General features: G+C 35.8%; 1 protein-coding gene across 3 annotated transcripts in view; it reads right to left on the bottom strand.

Moving 5' to 3' along the window:
- Positions 1–20,699, bottom strand: part of GNE (glucosamine (UDP-N-acetyl)-2-epimerase/N-acetylmannosamine kinase) — an 85,252-nt gene that overhangs the window by 28,390 nt on the left and 36,163 nt on the right. For all 3 annotated transcript variants that reach the window (XM_072596798.1, XM_072596799.1, XM_072596800.1), the window contains exons 3-6: positions 19,207–19,658; positions 16,957–17,109; positions 14,644–14,856; positions 7,600–7,687 (exon numbers count right to left, since the gene is read on the bottom strand). In XM_072596798.1, the coding sequence (XP_072452899.1) occupies positions 7,600–7,687; positions 14,644–14,856; positions 16,957–17,109; positions 19,207–19,658 (906 nt within the window). The remainder of the gene's footprint in view (positions 1–7,599; positions 7,688–14,643; positions 14,857–16,956; positions 17,110–19,206; positions 19,659–20,699) is intronic.

Below are 20,699 nucleotides of genomic sequence, written 5' to 3'. Positions count from 1 at the left end.
CTAGACAAAGCCTCAAATTTCCAAGTCAAAGAAAAAACCCACTCCAAACAGACAGAAAGAATTCCAGTACCAAGAACCATAAGCTCCTAAGATCATACAAGACTACACTACAATTATTTGATAAGGAAAAAAATGGACTACAATATCAAAAGGTAAAGAAAAAAACTTTAGAACCAAGAACAGTTTATCTTACAAAACTGAGTATAGTCCTACAGGGAGGTAAAATGGTCTTTTAATGGATTAAAGGACTTTCAATCTTTCCTGAGGAAAAGACTTAAGCTGAGCAGAAATCTGAAATGCAAACATGGGAGTCAAGAGAAATTTGAGCAATTAGGATGGAAATAAGCAAAGATGAAGTATCTATATTCTATCAGTGGAGAAAAAACAAGAATTCCTTTAGAATCCCACTGTCTTCAAGGGTCACAGAGAGCACAAAGAAAAAATGAATGAAAGCTCTGAAGATGGTTTTTATCAGTCTTAAGAAAGGAAAGGAAAGGAAAAAGAAACACACTAGGGAAGAAATCAAGAAGGCATTACTGGGATATGCCAGAAACATATACAAACAAGGAAGAGGAGTGAAAGAAATAGGTGTCTCATGAACCTTATTCTTATCTGAATATGGTAAAGGAGAGTTGTACACATACACACAAACACGTATATACACATGCAAAGTTTGGTATAAGAAATACATTGAACTCAACAGGATAACAGGTTCAGGAAAGGTTCAGGAAAGTGGGATTTAAGAGGAAATGTAAGATCTGGAAAGTATATACTGATAAACAAACAAGCTTGCAATCTGGAAGACCAACAATAAAGGGGCAATTATATAGAAATAAAGATGGGATAAGAATGAGTGATCAGCATCTGGGTTTCATTACAAAGCTTACCAAAAATATTTGAAACCTAAAGATTTACAAAATTAAAATAAGGAGATGGAACAGAATGCATTATATCTCAAGTGATTTTTTTTTTTAAAGCAGGGGAGTGGCAAACGAACCCAGAGAAGACAATAATAAAAAGACAAGATTGTAAGAGGTAACAGAGAAAGTATATTGTGCTTAAAGACACCTTAGATAATGAAATAATACCTATATTTAATATGTAAGCAATGAGTAGCAGAGCATCTAAGTGCTTAAAACCAATGAATCAAGTCACAAGAAGAAATTGAGAGCAAAACTCTAATAGATGGTGGCTTCAACATATCCCTAAAAAAAACAAAAAAAGAGAAAGCTAACAACAACAACAACAACAACAAAAACAAGAAAAAAGAAGTTAAAGGCCTGATTGGGCATACTAGTTCTCTGGCAATCAATGACTGGTCACTGAAAGAACCTTATACATTTCTTAGCTTTGAGTGACATTATTTACAAAAATTGAGTATGTGTAAGGGAATAAAAAACCTCATAAACAAATGTAGAAAAATCAGAAAATAGTAAACATTCTTCACTAAATATAATACAATAAAATTATAGTTTATTATATTTCTGAAGAAATATTTCAAGCTTAGAAACTAAATAACTTAATCCTAAAGAATATAAGAATTGGTCATTCTGGAAAGTAATTTAAAACTACCCCTAGAAAATCGCTCAACTATTCATACCTTTTAACCTAGTGACATTACTAAGTAGATAATGGAAAGGGCTTTTATCTACAAAAACCTATTTATAGCAACTTTCAGCTGGAGCAAAGAACTGGAAACAAAGTGGGTACCCATCAACTTGGGGGAAATGGCTGAACAGATTATGGCATACGAACAGAATGGGATGTTATTGTGCCATAATAAATTATGAAATGAGAGATGGAGAGAAACCTGGGAGGTCTAATATGATTTGAAGCAAAGTGAGATAAGTAAAACCAAAAGAACAACTTATATGATAACTATAATAATGGAAGTGAGAGCAACAACTAATTACGAGTGATAATGAAGCATGCACCCCACCTCTTAGCAGAGAGGTGATGGACTGTGTGTAACGATACGGCTGTCTTCCAGAATGCTCAGTGTGTGAATCTGTTTTGCTTGACCACGAATTCCTGGGAAGTTGGTGCATGCTAATTCTAACTCTTTATTGTATTTATTGATTTGCTGCCTTTTTGTTTTCATCTTTCTCTTTCACTTTCAGGATTTCTATTCTTGTGCTTAACAATGAGGGCTGGGGTTCTTTGTAGCTTTTCAGACAGGTAGCCAATTCATTGATCTGTTCTTTTATTGATCCAAGTGTTTTTGATCTTTTATTGACCAGAGTGTTTAGACACCCCAATTCTGCACAGAGACTACTTTGGCTGCACACCCCAAGTTTTAGATTGTTTTGTTATCATCTTCTTTGATTAAGTTATTATTATTAAATTATTACATTCTATCATTTGTTCTTTGACCAACTGTATTTTATGATCAACAAAGTGTGCATTTATGTTCAAATCTTTTCTCCAACTGCCCTTTACTGATTCTATTACCTCGTTCTGTTGTAGTCAGTAAAGGATATGTTTACTAATTCTGCTCTCCTGCAGGAAATCTGTACCCCAAAGAGATCAAAGGAAAAGGATCTACATTTATACAAAAATATTTATAGCAGCACTTTATGTAGGGGGGCAAAGAAATGGAAATTGGGGGGATGCTCATCAGTTACAGAATGTAGTATATGACTACAATGAAGTATTACTGTGCTGTAAGAAACAATGAGAGGGGTGGTCATCCTGGAAAACAATTTAGAACTACACCTAGAAAATCCCTAAACTATTCATATTCAGAAAAAATATGTAATCCTATCTAAACTGATGCAAAGTGAAGTGAGAAGAATCAGGAGATCACTGTGCACAGTAACAGTAATGGTGTAATGATGATCAACTGTGAAAGTATTGGTTACTTTGATCTATACAATGATCCAAGACAATTCCAAAGGACTTATGATGAAAAAATGCTGTTCACCTATGGAGAGAGAACTGATGAACTCTGAGTGCAAACTGAAGTATAATTTTCTCACTTTATTTTTTTTGCTTTGTTTTGTGATACGGCTAACAAAGAAACATGTTTTGCATGACTTACATGTATAATTGATAACGTTTACCTTCTCGGTCAGTAGGGGTTGGGGATAGGGGTCACAGAAAGAGAGAGACTCTATAACTCAAAATTTAAAAAGAAAAGAATTTTTAAAATAATAATTTTTAAATGAGGTTTTAAGAAAAAAATCATACAATATTCCTGACAGACACAACAGAAAAAATTTTGAGGTGTTTATCACTGTCACAGAAGATGTCAAACAGAGAACCCAAATGGAAAAAATATATTCTGAGATCCTAGAGATCCTCCAGATGTTGTTATATGCAAATAACATTGTGCTGACTTTATCAAACCTTTTAATATTGCACAGCTTTCTATGTTTTCATAATAATTAGAAAGATTTTGGCTTGACCATCCACACAGGAAAATTCCTATTTCCTATTCACATAGGAAAATGCCACACAAGAAGATTGCCTATTGTCTTCAATGGCCAATAATAACAGAGATCTGATGGTGAAACCCATCTCACATCAGAGAGGTTCAGAAATGAGGCATACATTTTTACAAATGCCTGGGTTGATTTGTTTTGCTTAACCACATTTATTTGTTATAAGGGAATGTTCTATTGTCAGGTAAAATGGTTGTTGGAAAGTAATAGTGATGTAAAAAAGGGCATCAATAAAACTTATCTGGAATGCCTATTTGTCTAAATTATAGTTGGTTGGTTGGCTGTTCTTGTAGAGGAGCAAAATGACATCACTACATTGGAGTCAAAGTACAGTGTGTCTGATTGTGTCTGATTTGACTAATCTAAGCTTGGAAGGCTCTACAACAGATCAGGCACAAGTAGTCCATAAGGACATTTGTAAATTGGCGCATCTCACATTTCTTTTGAGCTACTGCAATTCTGCTCATAGAGCACAGTGCCTGTCTACACTATGACATACAACTGAATGAAGTCTATCAGTTCATACTGCAGATGTATGGTGAACTGGACCCAGATATGAATGGAATAAAAGCTGAACAGAACTTTTAATGGCCTTAAGTTTCTCCCTGCAACAAAGGCCCATTTTTCTAAATTTCCATATTCTTCTTTGACTGTGAATCCTAGAATATCCAAGTCTCTGATGAACTAAAATTGTATACATCATTCAAAGGTGTCAACAGAGACAACTGTACACCAAAAGTAGCATAAAAGATCAAATCAAAAGGATATATGGTCCAAAGAAGTATACAGGCAGCAACAGAGAGGCGGAAGGGGCACTGCAACCGATGGCTGAGGTGAGAGTAGGGGTCGTGGCTGAGGTCAACAAAGCATTAATGGCAAAATCTCCCGAAGGGGTGGTAATCACGGAAACAATTACCAGCCACATTAAAGGAGGATGTGGAGAAAACAGGCGCAGATGCTCCAGCAGCCTATCTTGCAGGATAACAACACTGAATGGAGAGTAGTCTTCTATTGATCTGAGATGACTACTTTCTAAAAGATTTTTGGGGTTCATGACACAACTGTGTCCAACTGTATATAATGGCCAATGAACTTTTCTTATTTTTGCTTTGTCCTTTGCCATCTATGTTATGACAAATGTGGATTTGTGTTTATACAAATTTTATTTGTATAATTTCATGTTAACTGATGCTCAAAAATAAATTACTTGTGATTGTTTAAAAAAAGAGTATATAGGACTAAAAGAAGAGATAGGCTGGTCGTGTAGCAATAGTGAAGAATAACAAATGGAAAGACCATTGTGCTCCTAGGATTTTGAAGGAAGTCCCCTAGAATGTTGGGTAAACTCTGTATAGGATTTATGAAAAGATGTGGACAGGAAGGAAAGGAATCACATAGGATTAAGGCATGGCTAGATTCTGATCTACATGGTTAGAGCAAACCCCCACACTGATAAGACTATGGCTTCACTAAAGCATTAAAGTCTATTTGGCCTATTACCCTATTGAGAGCTTTTTGAGTACTGATACTATCATATGTTAACTATTCCTCCAGATCTGAGCCACTAAGGAGGGTCACAAGAAGGCCATTTATGCTTTCATCCAAGTCACTGCTAAATATTGAATAGTACTGAAGACTGGTGCAGCTAGGTGAAGCAAAGAATAGAAGACCAGGCTGAGAGTCAGGAAGACTCATCTTCCTGAGTTCAAATCTGGCCTCAGATAAATACTATGTGGCCCTGGGCAAGTCACTTAAATTCTGTTTGCATTAGTTCCTCATCTGTAAAATGAGCTGGAGAAGGAAATGGCAAACCACTCCAGTACTTTTCCCAAGAACACCCCAAATACGAAGAGTCACATACAACTGAAAAACAACTGAACAACAATTGAAGATCAAAACCCTTCCTTCAACAGGATATCTATCCATTTAACAATAATTCTTTGGGCCCACTCACTCAACTAATCCAAATGTACCTTGTACTATCACCCACCCACATATCTACATCTTGCCCAGATGAAAAGCGTAAGAGAGTTTAAGTCCTTAAATACCTCGCTGAAATCCAGGTATGCTACTATAGTAATACGTCTAGTAATCCAGTCTGATATGGTCTATTATTTATGAGGCCAACCTGATTCTTAGCACTCCCATTTTAAAAATTCTCACAAACTATTCTTTTGGTTAAAAGTTTTAGAATTTCATCAGGAACCAAAATTAAGCTCAGCTCTACTCTATTTTTTTAAACTGAGGCCTTTATCCATCTTCAGTCAGGAGGCTCCTTTCCCATCATCCCCACTTTTTCAAAGGCCACCAACAATGGCTCAGTAATCACATCCCTTCATTCTTTCAGTACTCTTGGATTTAGCTTGTTTGGACATAGTTACTTTAATTCATTGAGAACAACTAGGTGTTCTCTTACTATCCCTCCTTTTTCTAATATATCTCTTTCTCTTTATCATACTCATAAACTTTTCTTTTTGAGCCTTATTCCATGCTAGATTAACCCTGCCCTGGCTTACTCTTACTGACTAGGGTTAATGCTTGTTATTTCAGGGGCTACAAGTGTTGTCTTCTAGGTCAGGTGAACTGAAACTACTTTCTTCAGTTATCAATGATCTCTTAATTGCCAAGCCTGATGGCCTTTTCTCAATGTTCATCCTTCTTGATCTCTCTGAAGCCTTTGACACCACTGATTCCTCTCTTCTCCTTGATAGTCTCTAGGTTTTCATGACGCTGCTCTCTCCTGGTTCTCCCCTTTACCTGTCTGACCTCTCATTCTCAGTTTCCTTTGTTGGACTTTTGCCAAGGTCATACTTATTAACTGTGGGTATCCCCCAAGTCTCTATCCTAGACTCTCTTTTCTTTTACCTCTGCATTATTTCACTTTGTGATTTTATCAGCTCCCATGGTTTCAATTATTATCTCCATGTAGATGATTCTTTATTTCTGTAGCCTTAATTTTTCTCATGATTTGCAGTCTCTTATCTCCAACTGCCTATTGGAAGTCTCAAACTATATGTCCTGGTAGATATCCCCTCAAATTCCTCCCTCTTCTTAATTTCTACCATTTCAAGATACCACCATCCTCCCAGTTACGAGGACTGCAATCCAGGTGAACTCCTTGACTTCTCGCTCTCTTCACCTTCATATCTAGTCTGTTGCCAAATCCTGTCAGGTTTACCTTTGGAACATCTCTCACACATGCTTGCGTCTCTCCTCTGACAACGCCTCCATTCTTATGAAGTCCTTATCACTTCACACCTGGTTTACTGCAATAACCTTTGGACTGGCTTCCCTGACTCAACTCTCCCCACTGCAGTCCATCCTCTACTATGCTGTCAAAAAGGTCTAAAAGAACAGGTCTGACCATGTTACTCCTTATTCAACAAACTCCAATGGCTCCCTAATTCCCCCAGGATCAAATAAAATCCTCTGTTGAGCTTTGAAAACCCTTCTGAATCTAGCCCCTTTCTACTCTTCCAGTCCTCTTACACTACTCCCATCCTCCTCTGGGATCCGGTGACCCAGGCTTTCTTGCCCTTCCCCCATAAGATGCTCCATCTCCCAACTCTACACACTTTCACTTGGCTTTCCCCTCACGCCTTGGACTCTGTTCTTCCTTATCACTATCCCTCACTTCTTTAAAGTCTCAGCTAAAGTCCCACCTCCTGCAACAAGTCTTTTCCATTCTTTCTTAATCTTAGTGTCTTATCTCTGTTAATCATTTCCAATATATCCTGTATATATCTTGTTCGTACATAGTTGGTGACATATAGTCTCCTCCATTAACTATGAGCTCATTAAAAGCAGGGACTTTCTTTGTATCCCCAGGGCTTAGCACAGCACCTGGCACATAGTAGTTAAATGCATGCTGATTTGGCTGGAAAGGTTTTATTAGCACTATATAATAAGATACTCAAGCATTTTAGGATAGGGACAAAAACACCTCACTCCCTACTTCTTTGGAGAATCCAGGGTATCAAGCTTACATCATTTCATTAAAACCCTTTAAATTTGTTATTCTTATGAAGAGTGACAATTATTTGTCATGGGTGCCAACAACTGCGGGGCCACTGAATCATCACATAAAAAGTAATATGATCCCGCCTTCCAGAGACATCACTTCTTTCTGCTACCCGAAAGAGGGTCTACTACTCACCAAGGATATTGTTTGCCAAACTGGAGGTGCAGAGCTTGCAATATTTTATCTTGGGTATCAGCATCCCGAACATGAAGAACATTTTCACCTACATAAACAAAGTGACTACATTACAATGCCAGAAAGGAGATAAAATGAATATAATATAGTATTTTCATACCGTATTCCTAATGAACATTAAAGACTCAAATGGACTTAAACTGAAAACTTCTACTAGCAGTTTCAAAGTTTCTATCTTATATTTTTAAAAGAACTCTCAGAATATGACTTCTAAATATCAAATTACAGAGTGTAGATTGGCTTATTACCAAAGAGAAATCAACTTTTTTTTTTCCCTTCATAGGTTAAATAAATCTGTAGTTGGCTTTTAAAAATCTTTTCATAGTTATCTATGTAGGTGCTTTTTCATGTTTTACCCATTCACCAAACCATTCATTTGTATATTATTATAATAAAAGTATTATCTTTAGAGGATCCTTTTAAAAAATGCATGTGCTACCAAGTAGGGTACTCAAGCACACATCTGTGCAAATCAGTTTATTAGATGATCATTACCTATCACAAAGTACACTTGTAAATAACAGGATAAAGAACAGAAAATTTCTGACAAGTGTGTAAGTGGAAGGGGGAGGTATATAATAAGTAGGTCTATAGCATGAGCAGAATTTGGTATTATAATCAAATAAAATTTATATAAATTAGCCAGACATTGCTGGGAAGGTAAGGCATTGATGAGGCGCCATAATGGCTGGGCAGCTAAAAGGCACCATGAAGAAGTGGGAATGTTTGAAATTAAACTCTACCTACTTAGTAATTTTAGTTTTTAATTTTTTTACTGCTAAATTTTGACACATCATATAATACCTCCCAGGTTACTCTTGCTGAATGGCCTTCAATGTATAAACCTTGAAAACAACAGAGTAAGATAACATAAAGCACTGACTGCAACTGCAAGAACTTGTAACCTGACAATTACACAGTTTTCCATTTGTTGAAAGAAAGGATTTACGCATGTATCATTTTTCTCCACTATTCATCTTTTTGCTGCCATTTAAAATTGTCATTATTGGCAAACGTAGTAATTGTATTCTGCTCTTTTGATTTTGCTCTGTTCACTATTCACCACTTCAGGCAAGTCTACCCTCTGAAGTGTTTATACTTTTCATTCCTTATAATATAGTAATTCCATTCCATTCAAAACTGCAATTTGTTCAGTCATTCTCCAATCTGTTTAGTCATTCTTCTAATCACTGAGCGCTCAGTTTTTTCACAACTTTTTGCCATTACAAATAGCTCTGAATGTTTTCATTAAAACAGAGCTCTTCTTTTTGTCCTTAACCTCCTTGTTTAAATCCAATACTGATATGTGACCTTTCTTGCACAATTTCAGGTTGTTTTACAAAATGTTTGGATAATTCAGAGTTTAATCAGCAATTTAAAATACCTCTTTCCTTCCTCACACTACTGAATTTTTCCATCTTTGTCAATTTGATGAGTATGATGTGATACCACATATATCTTTTAATTTTAATATCTCTTCTTATTAGCAATTTTGAGCACTTTTGTGGTTGTTGAAAACATGTATTTCTTCTTGAACTGAGGACCAAAACCCTTCCATTTCTCTTATTAGAGTTTTTTTAAATCAATCAGCAAAAATCTCTCCTTCCCATCCACCCCCACTGCAGAGAGAAAAAAAGAAAAACAGTCCTCTGCTGAAAATACACATAATCCAGCAAAACAAATATCTGCATTGATCATATTAAAAAAGACTAGGTCTCATTTGGTGCTCTCTTTCATCTCTCTGTCAGGAGGTGGGCAGTCTGCTTCTTCATTAGTCTTCTGGAATCCTGGGTGATCGTCATGCTGATCAGAGTTTCTAAATCTTTCACCGTTGTTTGTCTTTACAATATGGCCATATAAATTATTCTCTCCCGGTTCTGCTCACTTTACTCTGAATCAGTTCATACAAGTCTTCCTAGTTTTCTCCTTTATAATTTCTTACAGAAAAATAGTATTCCATCATTTATATACAGTTTATATACTGTTATCTTGTTCAGCAGTTCTCCAAAATATGGATACCCCCTCAGTTTCCAATTTTGTCACTGCAAAGTTTTCAGTACTTCTGTACATTGTTATTTTTTGTTTTACTTAGCATGAATTCAACTCTTATTCTGCCTTCCCTCTAATTCTCTCTCCTCCCCTTTCCCCCATTTTTTCATTGAGTGAAATGGTAGCCAGCTGTGTATGTGGGTATATACTTCCTTCCTTTGACAGATTCAGAAGTGTAAGACTCAAGTGTCAGTCACTCCCCTCATCCCTTCTTCCTTGTTTTATAGAATTCTATTTGTACACTTCAATTATGAGATAATTTTCTCTAACCCTCCTCTTCCTCTCCTTCCCTAGTATATTCTTCTTTCCCTCCTTTTCCATTCTTCTTTTAGATATAATAGAAACACTCTCAAGTCTTCTGTCTAATAAGACTCCCTCTACGACTCCTGAGGAGGGTTCAAAAGGGACACAAGTATCATCTGCCCATATTAGAATGTAAGCAGTTTCTTGTTTCTTAGTCCCTTACGATTGTTTGGTCATATTTACTTTTTAAGTTTCTTTTGACTCCCGTGCTTGAACTTCAAAGTTTCTATGCAACTCTGCTCTTTCCATCAGGAATGCTTAGAAGTTTTGGATTTCATTAAAGGTCCATTTCCCTGCTATAGGATCATATTTGGTTTTGCTGGGTAAGTTATTCTTGATTGTAACCCTTTATCTTTTGCCTTCCAGAACTGTATTCCAAGCTCTCCACTCCTTGAAAGTGGTGTCTGCTAAATTTTGTGTTATCCTATCTCTTTCATACTTAAATTCTTTCTTTTTTTCCCCCTGGATGCTTGAAGTATTTTTTCTTTGCTCTGGAAGCTCTGGATTTAGGCTATAATGTTCCTGGGAGTTTCTTTCAGGAGCTGACTGGTAGATTCTATTCCTGCTTTGCTCTTTGGTTCTAAGGGACCTGGGCAGTTTTCTTTTAAAGGAGTTTTTGAAATTTGATTTCTAGGTTCTTTTTTTCTTAATAGCTTTCAAGTAGTGCAATAATTCTTCAATTTTCTCTCCTTGACATGTTTCTAGGTCTTTTTTCCAGGTTTTTGCTATAAGATACCTTGCATTTTTTTTTCTATTTTGCAATCTTTTGATTGTGTTTTAATATTTTTATTGTGGAGTCATTTGCTTCTACAGTTTGGTCCATTCTAATTTTCAGGGAATTTATTGCTTAGGCAAGGTTTTGTACTTCTTGTATCAAGCTGTTAATTCCCTTATTCTTTCTTCTATAACTCTCATTTCTTTTCCAATTCTTTCCTTCTAGCATTATCATTTCATTTACAAAAGCATTTTAATTCTTTTCAAAAAACTCTTGCTTCATCTCTTCCAGGAATTCTAGTTGAATTTGTACATGACCTATGTTTTCCTTTGGGGTTTTTACCTTTTGATATTTTGGAGACATTCTCTTCTTCTGGGTTTGTCGTGAGGATTCCTGTCATCATTATCACTTTTGAGTGCTCAGATTCTCTTTATTGTTTTTGTTAATTCTTCCAGCCCACTTCCTGACTTCAAACTTTACATTAGAGCCAGGGTCTGCATACTTCTGGAGGAAATGTCTGGGCTTATCCTTCTGTTGCTTTCTTGGGGACCTGAATGTTGTGTTATTCCAGGATCTCAAGAACAGTTCAGGCTGGGGACTGGCCCCACTCCCTGTCTGAGCTCTGGAAGCTCCTGATCTGGTTTGGGGTCTAAGCAAACTCTTTGGACATTTACTAGACTTCTGCTGGACTCAGAGAGTATTGGTCATTTGGAGAGCTTTGTTGGTTGAGTGACAAAGCTGTAGACTTCCCTTTGGTCTAGCATTCCTGCTCTGATTATTTTTCTATACGCTTCAGAGTGGACTAGAAGCTAGAACCAAGACCCTGCTCCATTCCTGAGGCCCCAGCCTTGCTTCTGAACTTGTTCCTTGCTGGGTACACAGGCTAGGTTCCACCTCTGTTCCTTACCCAGGAACAACACATCTAGGTACTGGTCCCCTCTTCAGTCCATCCTGGATGTGTGATCCAGAACTGAGCTGTGGGAAATAAGTGCCAGCTGGCACCTATCCTTCACCCTACGCATGCTTAGACCTCTCCATACTGAATCTGAGATCTCCTCTTGCCCTGGTACATAGCCTCTCCATGCACTGGAATGCTTCTCATGTCTCATTCCTAGATAGGCCCTGCCCCTGGTGTTTGAAGACCTCACTATCTGTCGCCCTATGCCGACCTGGGCTGGGAAAATGACTCAATGTGATTTTTTCTTGAATTTCCTGATCAGGATTTTGTCTACTACATTTTCTAGATCCGTTTGGAGAAACTGGAAGGCAGGAGTGGAGTTTGCTGTTCTTCCTGCTACTTCTTGGCTCCAAGATTTTCTATCTACAGTGCTTGACATGTAGCTGTTGCCAAATAAGTGTTGTTAATTAGTTGACAGTTGGTCACATTCTTTGAATATTTATTTACCTCAGAATGGCTCTTAACAATTTAGAACTTTTAGATTTCATTATACTTTTTGGTTATTAGATTTCAGAATAGATTCTGTACAAAGAGTCCCTCCTACTCCCAATTTCTACCTTTCCTTCTTTCCATCCTTCCTTCATAGTCCCTACTATGTGTCAGAAACTGTGGTAAGCTCTGAGAATATAAAGATAAGAACAAAACAATTTCTACCCTAAGGAAACTTACATTTACTGGGGGAAATAATGAGTATATAGAAAATTTAATACAAAATGTATATAAAGTAATTTCATTTGGGGGGTGGGCAACAGTAACTGTGAGTTGGGGGAAATTCTGGACAGACTTCCTACAGGAGATAGTACTTGAATACACTCCAAGAACGAAAGGACAACTGATGGAAAAACATGGAGAAAGACATAATGTTGTGTAGAGAGAACAACAGGCAGGCCAGTTTAGCTACTACACAGAGTATATAAAAAGTACGCTTTCTGTATAATCCTTTTCCTCCTTCTGAAAGCTGCTCAAGCGCCATCTTTTATCTGAAGCCTTTTCTGATTCCTTCAATTGCTAATGCCCTCCCTCTCAAACTATTTTACACTTAATTAATGTACATTTATTTTATATAGCATATGTATGTACATAAATACATATATACACACATTCCACCTATACATATACATGTATGCATGCAATCATTCCTCTGTGTGTGTGTGTGTGCGCGCATGTGTGTGTGTATCCCTGTTGTCTCCCTCATTAGAAATGAAGCTCCCTGAAGGTAGGTATTGTTTCACTGATTGTTTTTGTATCCCTAGCGCACAGCATTTGGCCCACAGGAGGAACTTAATAAATATTTAAATAAGCCTGAACAGGTAGACTGAAGCCAGTTTGAGAAAGGTTTTAAAAGTCTGAGAAATGTGTATTGTATCTTAGAGGTAAGAGTTACTCAATAAATTCCTGAGCAGAGTAGTAATGTGGTGAGACCTGTGCTTTAACAATACCACCATGGCAGCTGTGAGCAGAGTGGATGGAAAATAGGAGAAATGGTAAGCAGGCATCCCAACGCGAAGGTTACCATGAATTATGGTGAGAATTGTGTGGTGAGATGGGGATTGAGGAAGGGAGTGAAGCAGAGCGAAAAATCAAGGATGACACAGAGGTTGCAAACCTGAGTTCTTGAAAGGATACTGATACCCTCAAAAAAAACAGGAAACTAAGAAAAAGGTATGAGTTTAGAAAAAAGATTCTGTTTTAGATATGTTGAGTTTAAGATGCCTAAGGGAAGGAAGCCAGATGAAGTATCTAATGGACAACCAGGTGGTAATTATATCTGTGACTTGTCTGCATAGAGTTAACAGCTGAACCTACAAGGAGCTGATAAGATCACTGAGAAAGTATAGAGAAATAAGAGAAGGCAAAGCCCTGGCCTATACCCACACATCAGGATTAGGGAAAGGATGCTGATCCTCTCTGCTTTTTCAGTTCTTTTCCTTGGCACATCTGTTGTTGTTCTGAGGTGGGACAGGGAGTTGGACTTAATTGTGATCACTCACGAAAGTACGGACTAAACAACTGTGCTTAAGGAAGAAAGTCCGTATGTAAAAAAGTTACTCTATAGAGAAAGATACAGATATATAGCATATTATACATTTTATATTTGTAGTGTTATGGAGATTGGCTAATATCTATGAACTGGGAACAGAAGCTACTAAATACGTTAAATATCCTAACTCTTGTTTTACTATGAAATTCAGATATTCCATTGAGATTGATAATTGTGGGTAATCTCTTTTATCCCTGGGAAATGGACTGTAATTCAAACATACTTTTGCATTTAATTTCATTCAACTGTGCTGGAAGTAAAAATTATAATGAACTGAAATCTCAATTTTAAAAATGATAACAAACACCCAAACATGAAAATAACTTACGAATTTACTAATAGTCAAATACTAATCATAGACTTTAGGAAGTTTTTTTTACTTCCCCACAGTGTGGGTGTACTCTAAAGTGGAGAAATAATTTACCAACATTTTAAATGACTTCTGTATATACATGGCGTTAGATAGTACAACATTGCAAAAAGTAGTTCGTGTCATGGGAATTATGTTCCTGGAAGGCCCAAATTCTGACTCTAAAAAGTATAAAATGGTCTTCATGGAAATCTAAAATAATAACAGGTAAAGTGGAACTGAAGAATACAGTGGGGTGGGAGGCAGGGGGAGAGAAGATGGAGAGAACTAGGCTACATTCCTGACGAGAACGAGAAGTAACGTTGGGTACTTAATGCTGAGACAACACAGTGGTAGGGAAAATAGGGAGGTTCAACTGACGTATCTAAAACTTGATTTTGCAATACTACACGGATGAGATCACAATGAAATGCTACCGGAAAGAGCCAAGTTTTTGAGGATAGAGATAGGAGAGGAGGAGAAGGAGGGTATTCATACCTAAATTTAATTTACATATAAACATCTACATAAAACTGCTTTTGTAAAAAAGTTAAAGCAGAAATGATTACCTGTTTCTCTTCCAATCTGTCTCGTCCCTAGATTGATTACTGGAGTACCAAATGCTCCCACTTCTCGCACTCCACAACTGCTATTGCCAATCATACATCCAGCATGAGCTACCAGTTGTATGAATTGGTCAAATGGCACATGTTTAACTGCTCGGAAATTCGGGTGATGCTCAACACCCTTCTTCCTCATCACTCGAACCATCTCTTTGCTTCCTATGAAAAATAAGTTTCTATTAAAAACTAAACATTCATCTATGGGCTATTTTCATTTACAGGTGTTTTTCACTCAATCCATTCTCACCATGTGAGAGCTACATTTCGGTACATAATAAATTGAGTTATTGATCATTTGAAGAAAATCAATGCCTTAATATTTTTGGCCAACTCACTAATCTAGATCATATAAGAGTTTAAATGAAAGAAACCTGGATTTTTCAAACAGAAAACAACATAGCAAATACTCTTTTCTAAAAAGACCTTATAAATTCTTAGATTAATTAAAAACTAATGAGAAAGCATGTATTTAATACCTTCTGGCCCATAAGTTTAGGGTTCATTCTCTGAGGTAATTCTTGAACTTCATGGAAAAAGAGCTTGTCTATCTGTGGTGTGCCTCTATGTTTAAATATTCAACTCAAGAAAGTTAGTGCCTGCAGGTCTGTGGCATACGATTGTTTCATAGAATTTCAGAGTTAAAAATGACAGCAAAAATCCCCTTGGTTCAGCACCCTCATTTTTACAAATGAACTGATGACTAGAACATAAGTGTCATAATAGTCCGTTCTTTTCACTGCTCCCCACTTTGTCCTTATTTTGAGAAGTAGTATTGATGCATGTATTAGAAAATTATGTCATATTTAAAAGTGATTTAAATTTTCTTTTTTTTGTACTGAACATATTACTAACGTGCATTGTGCTAAACATCAGTATAGGTGTCTCCTAGTAACGAAATATTCCATGCAGCTTGGCAATTGTTCTGCAGTTTATGGTACTGGAGAGTTTCCCAGCATGCTGAGAAGGTAAGTGACTTATCTAATGTCACAAGGCAAATACATGTCAGAGATTCAACTCAGACCCAGATCCTCCTGAGTCCACGGCCAGCTGTTTAGTCATTACGCCTCACTCAATTCAATCTGGGGGAGGAGGGGTGTCAGCATTTTTCCAATGCAAATTCAGTATGTCAGTTTAAAATATCCATAAACAAGACATCACTTAATAGCCAACGTACGTTTATCTCTGTAAGTGACATACAATTGTATCTTTAAAAGCGTACATAAATAACAAAAAGAAAATAGTTAAAGTACTTTTTTAAAAAATGTTAGCAATCTGCATACTTGTCTCACACCTAAATCCAGCGTGAGGAAGGGGTTTCTAATTTTATTTTATTTTTTTAACATCAATCTACCTTTTACTTCATTTTAACAGTAAAAAAAAAAATCAAGGGAGAAGGAAGGAGTGTTTATTAATTGATACTGTAATACCATGGCTGCCATGCTTCCCAGTCTATGAGCCCTGAGGGCAACATCAGACTGTTTAACTAAACTCAAGAGCAGCTCAGAGCTGTGGCTGTGCTGCAAAACCCAAAAGACATAATGCGTATAACACACTGCAAACTTGAGAGGTTAAATGAATGCTAGTTATTATTATTTCTTATTATTATTATGAGCCTGCGGTCAGCAGGCCTCTAGCTTGGTGATGACTTCATCCCCTGAGCATTCTATGACACTCTTGCTGAGCTCAGACGATGTTTACAGAGAAATACAGGAGCACGCTGGTAAATGTTTGGACAACAGGTTCTCTGGGGGGAAATAGATATTTCTATGTACACAAATATAAATTCATATTGAAAGTTTAGGAATAACTCTTGTTAGCTATTTAGAGCTGGCTCCAGCACAGCCCTGGGTTTAGCTCACATGAGAGAATAATTAAATAAATGCCAAGTCAGTAGGATTTATCTTTTTTCCAGGAAAGAGAGGATGGATGCTCCTTTGGTTTTATTGATAAATTAAACAATTACCAATTGCTGTGTTTCTTGCATCCTTCCCCTTACTGCTTGACAGGAGACTTTAGTATAATGTGGCTTTTGGTAATAGGAAAGATAGGAATCAAAAAGTAAGGTTTCTTAGTGTTCTCTTTCCTCTTAAACTCACTTTAGTCCCAAAACCCTGAAAATACCATGTGCCTGAGGATATGATATACAATCCCTACCCTCAATGACTTTGAATAATAAGAGATTACATGAGAAAGAAAATAATGTAGAATAAGCAAGAAGACAGAATTTGGCTCCAATACTGCATTTTGAAATTCAATTACCTGCATCAATATTTGGAAACAGAATTAGTGTCCTTTTGTTAAACGAGATAAGCGCATCCAATGTTAATTCAAACATTTTTATAGAATGTTTAATGTCAGTGGTCACAGGATGCTGTAGGGCCACTATATAATCTTTGGGTTTTACATCATCACCTGTGCAGAGAGAATCAAATCATGTGGTTTTATTAGTTGAAAGGTTAGATAAAAAAAAGTTTCTAAAGCAAAAATCAGAATATTTATGCCTCAAAAGTCTAGACTGAAAATTATTTTCACTCTGATCCTTCATGAGCTTCAGTAAAAAGTACTTAAATCAGAAAAATTAAAATTAAATTGGAAACAACTGATAAAAATCTGATCACATCAAACCTAGAAAATAAATGGCTTAACAGTCTGAAAAAGTTCTTTGTACTACAGTCACAAAAATATAGGTGTAAAAAATGTGTTGTATATTTATTACGACTTCAAATACTACAAAAGTTGTAGGGGATTACAATGGGGGAAATTTTTCATTTTTTATTATACTTTCATACAGTTAACATCCTCAATAAACAATAAAATTATGTCAGTAGATTATCTTGAGAAAAGTGGGGAAAGCACTCATTAAAAATATCAAGCAAATCTTTAATATACTGGAGTTTCATCACAAGACAACTGATAGTAATATAAAATTCAAAGTATGATGGGGCTTTTTTGGAGCCTAGTCAAGGAAATTTATTATTTGAAATGCCAGAAATATCTTATTATTCTCTCTTTCTATTTTCCTTCTAACAAATGAACAGTATTATGCCCCAAGGGCAATAAGGACAATAAGGCTTTCTTTCTTAAAATATTTGCATTATAGAAACCCACGTGAAATAACATAATTTTGTATTACATTGGTAAACACTGAAAATGAATTGTAATGTTATAGAATAAAATGTCTTGTTGAATAAACCAGTAATTCACTGCCAAAACTGTTAAATTCCAAAGGACAGTCAGAAGCACTTATCTTCATTAAAAAATGAGACTTAAGCTCATCATGAGTAGTGATTGTTTTATTCTTATCCCTAGTACCTAGCAAAATGTCTAGTATATAGCAGGTTTTAATAAAGACTTTGGGATTAAGAACAATCAACATTATGTGCATTCCATCTGGCTGAAGATCATATGATGACTTTATATTGGTACTCTATTAATTTCTAAAGTGGGAAAGATAGGATAAATATATAAGAATATGTAGACACCAAATAAATTTGATATTAGGAACTAAGTTAAAGGTAAGAAAGGCAAAGATTCAATGCATAACACTTTCTTTGGTTGAGGTTAAGAGCAATCACTTTAATATAGATGAAATAAAAACAATAATCTACTTGGCATCATTAAAGATAGGATGAGACTATTCAAATGAATAATGAAAAACAATGATGAAAAAGATAAAGAAGTATCTTAACTATAATGAAAATGGAATCATAATATATTTGCTACAATCTAATGAACAAGTATGATCAAAATGGAATATGTAAAACAGAAGAAACACTTTGAGAATCTGAAATTTGTGATTGTATCTCCAGCACTATGCAAAAGTAGAAAGCTACCCTGAGCCGCACTTATCTGTCCCTGGATTTAGTTGTCTTATAAAATGGGAAGGCTCAATTCCTTCAGATGTCATTGTGGCATGAATAGAAATATATTTTCTTTAGCATAACTGTTTCTTTGATTCCACACTCACCCAATGACCTTCCAGTAGTTAATTTCACTTCTTGATTAGATCTACCTATCAGGAAAGGAATATGCTGAACACATAACCACTGCTAATTATATTCCCTAGTAAGTTAGTAAATTAGTTAACTGCTTTGTAAATTATGAAATGGAATTTATAACTTAACTGCATAATAAAAACCAAGTTGGGTTTATTTCAAAGCTTTCCAAAATTTAAAAGTAACTTAATTATATTCCTCACATCAAGTTACTTTTAAAAGTAAAAAATAAATATATGAAAAACTTAGGAATCATGGCAAGGACTATGAGATGAATGCTTTTTTTTTTGTGAGTTTAATTAACTAATGTTAGGGCCCTTTATGATCTGGTAAATTATGTTACTATACAAGGTTTATTCTGGAACCAAGAAACTAACCCCAAAACAAAAACATCCCTCTGTATCTTTCACAAACATTGACACACTCCAGCCATTGAAGACTTTCATACATACCTACCACTGTCTGGTAGAACAAAAACAATCATTACATATATGATACTTTATGTAATACATACCTAACCACATACGAATAATACTCATGTAGTCTTTATTCTTGGCTGAAAGGAGTTTATCATATGAGGGGCAGCCTGCCAAAAGGATGCGATCATGGTCCTCACACATGGATATCAGATGCTGTTCTGCATTTCTGGTGCAGCACACATGATAATGAGCCAATTTGGTTATAGCATGTCTAATAGAGTCATCTATGGTCCCACTTACTTCTCCACCTTCAATATGAAGAATACGAATATTCATCAAGGCAGCAGAGGTAGCCACAGCCAGTGCATCAAATCTATCACCATGAACAATCATTATGTCAGGTTTCAGACGATTAAGAACATCTGGAAGCTTTACTAATGCAAGACCTACTGACTCCACCATGGCTGCCTCATCTTCACCCCTCACTATGGTGTGTAGCCTTGTATCAATGTCAAAATCATCTTGTTCAATCATACGATATGTGTTTCTAGGGAGGAAAAAAAGAAAGAATCCATTAGAACATTTCTTTGAATTAAATCAATAAATACATGAGAAAAGCAATATAATGACAATCTCAAAGTGGGATAAACACTTATTAAGAAAGCACAACCTTTGAAAACCTACATTTGAACCAGGGAATCAAGAAACAGGGTTCCCAGGTCCTACTTGTCTGTAAAAATGAAAACTTCTAGCTGATAGCACTAACATGATTCTCAACGCAAAATAAAAATATTTCATTTGGAAAGGAGACCATTTTAACGAAAATTATGGTTTTAAGAAAGGGAAGTGACTATGAAGCCCAGGATTTTAATTCGGCCCTATTCAATTCTATCAGTAGCAGAAATGCTGTCAATTTTCTAATAACCACACCAATTTAATAATTTTTTCAATTCTCCATTATTGTGGCAGGTGGCTAAAAAAATGCTTCGATTACTCTCTCTGGATATCTCTTTTCCACCAAAATTCCTCTCTATCCTATCTCAAAAGCAGGTAAGAACCTGTTCAGATTTCCCATTCTTCCCATCATTCGCTTTGTCCTTCATGCTACCTCATTTCAAAGCTGATTTTTCTCCATAGGCAAAAAGAACTTATTTCACATGAAAAAATTTAACCACTCTTAAATTTCTTCTTGGTTCCTGAAGTATTTTCTTATGTAAAAATGTCAATGTTTTTGTCAAAATAATTTAAAACAAAATGAATCCTTTGAAACAGAATTATTGCTATGATCTGTATCTTGCTTTTTAACAATGAATGGTAGTTTAGAGTATCTTTGGAAATTAAATAACACTAGTTTAATCCACTAGAGCACATTAAATGACACATCTATGTTATTCAAAGACCATTTAATTTCAAGTACATTTGTCAAAGGACAACTGTACATTTCTATCTTTTCAAAGATTTTTCCTAAACTTTTTCCTTTTCTGTTTTTTTCAAATTTAGGTCAAAATATGAACCACATCTAATGAATAATTAATTGATATAATTAACAAATGTTAATAATATTGCGTTTTGTTTTACCTAATATGTG

This window comes from Notamacropus eugenii, chromosome 3 (genome assembly GCF_028372415.1).
Source record: "Notamacropus eugenii isolate mMacEug1 chromosome 3, mMacEug1.pri_v2, whole genome shotgun sequence".
NCBI classification, from domain to species: domain Eukaryota; kingdom Metazoa; phylum Chordata; class Mammalia; order Diprotodontia; family Macropodidae; genus Notamacropus; species Notamacropus eugenii.
The sequence above is the reverse complement of the archived record's forward strand: the minus strand, read 5'-3'. Positions and strand labels throughout refer to the sequence as shown.